This window comes from Otolemur garnettii, unplaced genomic scaffold (genome assembly GCF_000181295.1).
Source record: "Otolemur garnettii isolate 467f Iridium unplaced genomic scaffold, OtoGar3 scaffold00189, whole genome shotgun sequence".
NCBI lineage: Eukaryota > Metazoa > Chordata > Mammalia > Primates > Galagidae > Otolemur > Otolemur garnettii.
In genome coordinates, this window is record NW_003852584.1 from 2,906,908 (window position 1) to 2,916,646 (window position 9,739).

The following is a 9,739-nucleotide window of genomic DNA, read 5'->3' on the forward strand; positions in this document are numbered from 1 at the left end:
AAGAGCTGGAGGTTGCTGTGAGCTGTGACACCACAGCACTCTACCGAGGATGACATAGTGAAACTGCATCAAAATAAATAAATAAATAGGGTAGTGCCTGTGGCTCAAAGGAATAAGGCGCCTACCCCATATGCTGGAGGTGGTGGGTTCAAACCCAGCCCTGGCCAAAAACTGCAAAATAATAATAATAATAATATAAATGAAAATAAATAAGTAAATAAAAGAACTTAACATGTTGGAAGGTGAGGGAAGACTGTTTCAATCTATCCCATTCTCTCTTCTTTTTATTGTCTGTCCATTGTGGCTCTTCTTTCAAACTACGCCTTACTCTTACTTACCCTTATTATTTTTCCCACAGGTCAAGCTCAGACCCATCATGCCTTTGCACCAGTCTTTCAAACGCTGGCACACTAACTAATCAATCTGATTGCTGGTTATGTCAACATCTAGATCATTCAAAGAAACCTGAACACTTTTTTTTTTGACACAAGAGTCTCACTCTGTCACCCTCGGTAGAGTACCATGGTGTCACAGCTCACAGCAACCTCCAACTCTTGGGCTTAAGGGATTCTCTTGCCTCAGCCTCCCAAGTAGCTAGGACTACAGGCACTCACCACAATGCTCAGCTATTTTTGTTGCAGTTGCCACTGCTGTTTTAGCTGGCAGGGGCCGGGTTCAAACCCGCCATCCTTGGCATATTGTGCCTGTGCCCTACCCATTGACCAATAGGTGCCGCCCAACCTGAATTCATTTTTTTTTTCTGAATTCATTTTTATCTCTGCTGATGTGAGTGCCTGGAAGAACCAATCTGGAAAATGGAGGAACGATAAGATGTGGCATCCACACCCAGAGAAGAAACAACTTCTGACTTCACCTGCTGGTGAGATAACTGGACATAGAAAAACGGCACAACTGTCTTTTGTTGAGGTAACATCACTAGAAAAGAAATTTCCCCTCTGCATTGAAAACTGAAGTGATGCTGGATCTTTTCTAGGTGATATCCTGGAACACTATTGTGATCAAACTCTACAGTTTAATTCCACAAATGGCACATTCGCACCTCTCACAAAGATCATAGATCATGCTGACACTAACCTACATATTGACAATACATATCAAATCACCATCTGTTATGAACAGCCCACAGGCCAGGCCTGTGAAACTTTGGATAGTTCACTCTCTCCCCTTGTTAAACTCCTAGGCACAAACAATTACATCTGGATAGACCAAAAGTCTGGACTGACTGCTTGGTTAGGCAACAGCATCAAGCCATATAACTGCCAAAGCCAGACGAAAGGCCTTTTATATCAAATATTCCTCAACCCATTCTGTCCTACAAAAAGGGACACATGACAGCCAGATATGTTACTGTGCCAGTGAGCAGGAGAAGACACAGCAAACTCCAGGCTGGAAGGTCACAGGTTCTAACCTGACTCTGTCTATAAATAACAATGGTCTTTTTATCTTGTGTGGTAATAAAGTATACAAATGTCCCACCCAAATGGTCAGGACGGGGTGGACTTGATTATTTGACACCCTCTGTTACCAAATACTCCTCTTTAAATGCCAGTCAAATTACAAACTTGGGCTCTTTTGTTCGTAAGGTTGTGCCTTATAAACATAAGAAACATGACATTATAAAAAATCTCCTTGTATATCATAACTCAAAGTTCTTTTCGATGTTCAGGATCTTTTACCCAGCACTTAGAACTTATAAAATTTAAAGAGCAGTCATGAATCTCTCCATAGTAATAGAACAAGAGCTCAACATCACTATGCAGACATTGGGAACACTTCAAACAGAGGTTAACAGTCTAGCATCTGTTGTAATTCAAAATCATGGCAACCTGGACACCTTGGCAGCTCAACAAGGAGAAGCTTGTGCTGTTACTGGGGGGGGGGGGGAAATGCTGTTTTTATGTGAATCAATCAGGGCAGATAGAGACTAATCTACATCTCTTAAAGGACAAGATAAACATTCTTCATCAAATTATCAAAGTGAAACCATTCTATTGGACTGACCTATGCCCAGGAATGGGAGACTGGTTTAATGGGGTGTACGGAAATGTGCTCAGATCTGTTCTTTTCTGCTTATTTATTCTCATTCTAATTTATGTTCTTATATCTCTTTTCAATCATCTTATTACTAAATTACTAACCTGCTCTCTCTCTTCACAGTTACCAACTCAGCTCTTGATGTGTGAAACTTCTAGAGAAGATTCAGACAAGGGGAATGAAGGAGCTAAGAAAATTTCAGCCCAAAATATGATTCCTTGGCATAAAGATAATTTTGAATTAAAGGCTATTCATAATTAGGAAACTCTGAATGAAGACTTTCCTCTATCTACCTAAAATCTTAAAGGGCTGCTAAGACTCCTTACATTCTAATAGACCTATAGGTCTTTTGAAGCGTAACACCTGTCTCTCAGGTTAATTCACAATTCAATCTATTTCTCCTCCATCTACCCAGCCCGTCTAGCAGCCAGTTACTACACCTTTACTTTCCAGTTTCTCTCCCCCCTCCCCTCACTTCTAAAAGGAATCTTTAAAAGTCACTATCACTAGGACTTTGGGAAATCATTCTTGTGGTTCCCCTCGCATGCATGGTATTTGGAAATAAACCTTTTTCTTATTAATCTACCATAACTGTGAGTTGATCTTTTCAGTGAACCAACCAAGGGGGAAAGGGTAAGTTTCCTTGAGACTCCAACAGATTTAAGTGATTCTCTTGCCTCAACCTCCCAAGTAGCTGGGACTACAGGTGCCCGCCACAATGCTGGGCTATGTTGTTTTTTTGTTGCAGTTGTCATTGTTAATCTAGCTGGCCCAGCTGGGTTTGAAACTGCCAGCCTCGGTGTATGTGGCTGGCACCCTGCCCACTGAGCTATGGGTGCCACCATAACCAAGGATTTAGTTTTCAACTCTCAAGCCCTACCCCTATTTCTCTGGAGGGGTGTGTCCTGGAATGGCCATTTCCATCCAGCTTTTTCCTCGAATAAACTCTTTAAAATTGGAATCTCACCCTTTCAATTATTTCGGATTGACACTCTCTTCATTTTACAAATGAGGAAACTGAGGCACAGGGTACCAAAGTTGACTTGTCCAAAATCACATACTCAGAAAGTCTAGGTATCTGACCAGACATCTACTGTGCATCTGGCCTCATGTAAGTCTTAAATTCCAATTTCAGCTTTTCTTTCTGAGAATTCTACTATTAGCCCGTAAGAATTAAATAAAATAGTAGCTTTCAAAAATTTTCCCCATATTCTACAGTAAATATTTTTTTAAGGGTAGAATCAATATTTTATTATCACTGTAATCAAATGGTGGTTGGTATACAGTAAATATTAAGTTTTGCATCCTAGCACACACAGAGACACAAATTACAACAAATAACTCATGAGAAAACAAAATGTGCCCATACAGCATGGCTAGAAAGTAACTATTTAAATTGCACATGAATGTTATGGCCACCCTATATATGACTTATTACTATTTTATATTCTATTTAGTTCATTTTCTAAATGTCATCATACTCTAATAAATTGATCCTAGGACTTAAATTGTCATGATCTTCACTTTGAAAAAATTTCTTTTCTTTTCTTTTTTTTTTTTTTTGAGACAGAGAGCCTCAAGCTGTCCCCCGGGGACACTGCTGTGGCATCCCAGCTCATAGCAACCTCCAACTCCTGGGCTCAAGCGAGTCTCCTGCCTCAGCCTCCCAAGTAGCTGGGACCATATGCACCTGCCACAATGCCCGGCTATTTTTTTTGCTGCAGCCGTCATTGTTGTTTGGTGTGCCCAGGCTGGATTCGAACCCGCCACCTCAGGTGTATGTGGCTGGTGCCTTAGCCGCTTGAGCCACAGGTGCCGGGCCACTTTGAAAAAATTGTTTAAAGCACAATTCCACTAAATTCTTGAGATTTAATAACAATGTGATGTGTTTTCTAGCCTTCCATTCAAAAATGAAGAAAGCACAGTCATTGTCATTAGCCATAGTCCACTGCCAGGATTCTGAGGTAAGGACCTCAGTAATCTTCTGGGGGAGGAAGAGAAAGCTCTTCACAGAAAAAACCTGTTGAGAGGTCAGGAATTTGGGCAGGAAAGAGGAGACAGACTGCAACAGGCAGCCTCAGGAGAAGATGTTCCAGGCAGGGAGGACTCATGGGAGGCTGCAGATGAAGGACATCTTGTCAGGTGACCTCGGGCGCTGAGGCACTAAATCTAGAGTCACAGATCCTGACACTGTCGCTATGAGCCATGGATCTTATGAACATCAACCTCTCTGAAACGGCATGTAATAATATCAGCCTCACTTCCCTGAAAGGCTAGTTCTGAGGAGTACGTGAAACAACCTCTGCAAATGGACCACTGGCTGGGAGGTGATAATAATATCAAGCATCATTGGTCGAGTGGGTCCTTGCACTGTTGCAACCACCAGGATAATCCCTATGACAATACACTGATGTTGGTGCTATTATTTCCATTGTATAGATGAAAAGAATGAAGTTCAGGCTTATCCTGCCCAAGGTCATCTAACTAGTAAAAGGCAGAGACAGAACTCAAAACACATCTGCCTGACTTCTACTTCTCACCTCACTGCACCTATGCACTAAATGCCACTGTGGGGGAGACAGTAAAGAACTGGCAGAGGAGGTGAGGCCATGAAGGGGTGAAGAGAAGGGCAGAAAGTCTGGAAAGGAGTATTGTGGCCGGAGCAGGAAGCCCCTGAATGTCAGTGTTTAGACCAGTGATTCTCAACCTTCCTAATGCTGCAGCCCTTTAATACAGTTCCTGTGGGTGGCGACCCACAGGTTGAGAATCTCTGGTTTAGACTTTATTCTGCATGTAGGAAACATTCTGGGCAGACTCTGATGTGATCTCAGCAGAATTATCTGAGAGATGAAGATCACCACTTTGTAGACAATTCAATCAACTGATGATTCACAGCACTCACAGGTATCTATGCAAAGACAGGAAGCCTCTGCCTTGGCCCTCACTTGCTGTCTTTAGATATAAACAGCTCCCCCCACCAAAAAACACCTGGCTTATAACATGAATTGGCAATTTCACATAAGTTGAGATTCACTCAGAATAATTGATAATAGTGCATTCACACTAGATAAATAGTTATGAAAGATGAGATCCTTCTTACTGGAAAAAAAATCAGAAACTATAAAGAAACATCTCATCAAAGGGGATTTATTTTCAAAAGATGTCAGAATTGCCATTCATCTATTTATGTTTATACCAAAATAGAAAGAGCTGGCTTGGCACCTATAGCACAGTGGTTACTGTGCTGGCCACATGCACCGAAGGTGGAGGGTTTGAACCCAGTCATAACAGCTAAACAATAATGACAACTGCAACAAAAAAATAGCCAGGCGTTGTGGTGGGGGCCTACTCCAGCTACTTGGGAGGCTGAGGCAAGAAAATCACTTAAGCTCAAGAGGTAGAGGTTGTTGTGAACTGTGACATCACATCACTCTACTGAGGGTGACATAGTGAGACTCTGTCTCAAAAAAAAAAAAAAAAGAAAATAGAAAGGGTTAATTCTCTTTCTGATACATGTCTTTTGTTACATGATTTTAATGTATCATGTTTAATCCTATTAAATAATATCAAACACTAAAAGGCACACTGACAAGAATTTTAAAAGGATTCTGCTTTCACTGTACTTTGAAGAAGAACCTGTTTCTTTTTATTCCCTTTGAAATAAGTGAAATATGGCTGGGAGTTGTGGCAGGCACCTGTAGTCCCAGCTACTCGGGAGGCTGAGGCAAGAGAATTGTTCAAGCCTAAGCGCTGGAGGTTGCTGTGAGCTGTGATGCCACAGCACCCTACCGAGGCGACACAGAGAGACTTTGTTTCAAAAAAAGAGATATATATATACTACTTTTCCGACTATAAGCCTGAGATTTTATTTCACACCAACACCATGAGGTGGATGCTGTTATTATCCCCATTTTAAAGATGAGGGATTTAGGCTCATAGCTCACAGCAACCTCCAACTCCCGGGCTTAAGCCATTCTCTTGCCTCAGCCTCCCAAGTAGCTGGGACTACAGGCACCCATTACAACGCCCAGCTATTTTTTGGTTATAGTTGTCACTGTTGTTTGGCAGGCCTGGGCGGATCTGAACCACTAGCTCTGGTGTATGTGGCTGGTGCTCTAGCCCCTTGAGCTTCAGGTGCTGAACCCCAGCTGCTTTTTTATTGCAGTTGTCATTGATGTTTAAAGTTGAAGATTAATCACTTTTGGAATTACCCTGCAGTAAAATCTGTGCCTTAAAAGTTGGAAAGGAGAGATGTTGGATACAATAGTGCCTAGTGAGAAACACATCTCAGAGTCTCTTGGGCTGCTCTTACCCCAGTGATTCTGACCTTGAGCAAGAATTCTAGTTAGCCGTCTTCCATAGGACTCACTAGAACCTTTCCTTTGGGTCAGGAAATGGAGGCTTTAGTGAGCCAACAGATTTCTGGCAGAAGGACTCAGGTGTATAACCATACAGGGTATAACCTTGGATAGCAACACACCCATTCATTTCCAAAGCAAAGTTCAGACAGCATCTAATGAAAAGGAGGAAGGGCTGGGGGATGCTGTCTATTTCCTGGTAATAAAGACTGATTTCCAAGAAAGTTAGGAAAAGAGGGCAGGGGGGCCTGAGAATTCAGGAGAAAAATCCATCCTTATCAAAATCACATTCAATTAAAATAGGGTACACTGTATGTTAGCAATATCATAGATAAGTAAAACCAAGTAAAATAGTAACAGGACATTGATATGTGGCGCTCTGGGGCAAGCAGCTTTAGCCTGGGTCTACGTGGAGCAAAGATAAATCATTAGCAACTAGTTTCCCCCTCAAAATCAATGCAGTGATTAGGCAAGAGACTAGGGTCATAGTCTATGCATGTAACTGGGCTACTTTCAAACATGCCACTGGCTTATTAAAAGTCAAACAGAAATGGGGCGGCACCTGTGGCTCAGTGAGTAGGGCGCCGGCCCCATATATCAAGGGTGGTGGGTTCAAACCCAGCCCCAGCATAACTGCAACAAAAAAATAGCCTGGCGTTGAGGCAAGTGCCTGTAGTCCCAGTTACTCGGGAGGCTGAGGCAAGAGAATCACCTAAGCCACTGCAGTAGTTGGAGGTTGCTGTGAGCTGTGTGACACCATGACACTCTACCGAGGGTGATAAAGTGAGACTCTATCTCAAAAAAAAAAAAAAAAGTCAAACAGAAATGAATAGCACAGTCCACATGTGCCACTGAAAAGGATTTCAAATGGTCCCAAAGTCAATCCTACCTCTGATATTCAGGGCTTTGAACTTTTTCTCCTTTTTCATCATCTCTTCAGGCTCATTCTGGGTATTCAAGGAATCACCTGCATTCAAAGAAGAAACCTAGAGTTTGTATAAATTCTACAAATAATAAAGAAAATCAATGGACTCAAAATAAAGTTTTGTTATTTTAAATCCCTACTAGCTTATGGGAGCCCCTACCCCTGCACACACAGGCCAGAATGGTATATTTTGACCTTGTAATAGCCTTGTGATCCACTTTTGGACTTCCTTCAAACTTCTTTTGGAGTTAAAGCAAAAAGGGGGCAAGTGGGAGCCCATCCATACCATAATATCCCAGGGGACAAAAAGAGGTGGGAACGTTCAGACAGCAACTAATGAAAGGCTGGAGGGATTAGGGAGTGCTATCTGTTGCCCAATAATAAGGACTGGATTTCCAAGAAAATCAATACTCGGGGTAGGCGCCTGTAGCTCAGTGGCTAAGGCACCAGCCACTTACACCAGAACTGGCGAGTTCGAATCCAGTCTGGTCCTGCCGAACGACAATGACAACTACAACCAAACAATAGCCCAGTATTGTGGTGGGCACCTGTAGTCCCATCTACTTGGTAGGCTGAGGCAGGAGACTCGCTTGAGCCTAGGAGTTGGAGGTTGCTGTGAGCTGTGATGCCACAGCACTCTACCCAGGGGGACAGCTTGAGGCTCTGTCTCAAAAAAAACAAAAATCAATACTCGTATACAGAGAGAATGGAGGAAGGAAAAAAAGGCTATGAGGACGTGGATCCAGGATTTAAACAAGGAAAAGAAAATAAAGAAATTACCTGTACGGAATGTTACGCTAGTATAAGAGAAGTAAAGCAGGACTGCAGTAAAGGACATGGCTTAATTAAAAAAAAAAAAAATAACAGCAGGTAGTAGCAAAGGAAGGCGTGGGATGAAAAGAAAGGGACAGGGCGGGAAAGGCAAAGTGGTCCCAAGGATGCAACTGAAAGGCACCTGCTACGTTTGAGAACACGGTCGCCCCCTCCTCTTGCTCCTGCTGCCTCTCAACCGAAGCCCCCGGGAGGATCACGGCCGAGTCCGAGCCAGGGGCTGTGGCCGCGTGCCGCGGGTCCTCCGCGCCCTGGCGGTCCCCGAAAACTCTGCGAGCGCCACCCTGGACTAACTGCTGCTGCTGCAGTAGGCGAAGGCTGCCGGGGCAGCAGGAGGCGCAGTCCTTGAAGAGGAGCAACTCCACCAGGTTGACCGCTAGCCCCAGTGCGCCGACGATGAGCACCAGCTCCGGGTCATCCATGCGCTCGGGCTGGATCAGGCGCAGCACGGCCTCCACCAACATGGTGCAGCAGAACGCGGAGAGGAAGACTGCGTTGCTGAGCGCGCCCACCACCTCCGCGCGGGAGTAGCCGTAGGTGGCCCGGAAGCTCCTGGGGTGGCGCCGGGCGATGTGGCCAGTGCTCAGGCCCACACACAGAGAGATCAGGCTTGACATCATGGTGAAGGAGTCGGAGAGCAGCGAGATGGAGTTGCCCAAGTAGCCCGAAACCAGCTCCGCTACGAAGAAGGAGCCGGTGAGCACGAGCATAAAGAGCAGCCGGCAGGTCTTGCCGGAGTAGCGGCCCATCTCTGCAGCCCGCGCCGGAGCGCAGCGGCTGCGGCAACAGGTGGGGGGGCGGGGGGGGGACGGCGCGGAGCGAGCTCAGCCAGGGTCTGTACAGCCGCCCTGCCCGAGAGCTTTTATAAGGCGGAGGCAGAGCGCTCCCGTGTCGTCGCGCCCAGAGACTAAACGAGTGGCCGCGGGGCCGGGCAGCCGCCTCTGAAGCTATCTCCCTCAGCCCTTTCCCATTCCTCATGTCCCCAGCCTGACCTGGCGGGTGGCCACGAGCCAGTGTCTCTCCCTGCGAGCCACAACTGTTCAGTGAGGATTGCGGCTGAGAAGGGAGCAGAAGGGCTTGTCTGCGTGTCAGTCCTCGCCGCCACCGCTCACCTATGCGGAGCTGGATTAACTCACCGACCCCCACCCCTCTTCTCTGGGCCTGGGTCCCCAGTGTTCTGCATAGGGCCTGGCTCTAAGTGTGCGACCCAAGGCGAACCCTTCAAGTACGCTCCCAGCGGCCTGCTTGCTGTACAGCCAGATTCCACTAACCCCATGTAAGACCCAGGAGCATTAACTCCGGGCAACCCCTCACTTAAGGGTGCTACTTGCTTTTCATTTTGTGAAATCTGAGCCGCACCTTCATTCCACTCCACTACCACCCCTGGTGAAGCTATTTTTATCTTCTCTTCCTGCTCACAGCCATCCTAAAGTTTGCAGGATGGTTCCCATCACCCCCTCAGGGCACTGCGTGGTTCGCGTTCTCCTTCAGGATCTTCGCAGTCAAGGTCTCCTTCCTCGGGTGAGCTGTCTGAGGACCAGATCAGCTCCATTTTGTTGTTTCCACATAA

The 9,739-nt window shown here is 45.4% G+C and overlaps 1 protein-coding gene across 1 annotated transcript in view; it reads right to left on the reverse strand.

Moving 5' to 3' along the window:
• The window catches only part of LOC100957581 (zinc transporter 10-like), a 13,454-nt gene extending 4,536 nt beyond the window's left edge, over nt 1-8,918 (reverse strand). Inside the window, exons 1-2 of the mRNA XM_003800921.1 lie at nt 8,294-8,918; nt 7,303-7,380 (exon numbers count right to left, since the gene is read on the reverse strand). Of these exons, the coding sequence (XP_003800969.1) occupies nt 7,303-7,380; nt 8,294-8,918 (703 nt within the window). The remainder of the gene's footprint in view (nt 1-7,302; nt 7,381-8,293) is intronic.
• Between the last annotated feature and the right edge of the window lie 821 nt (nt 8,919-9,739).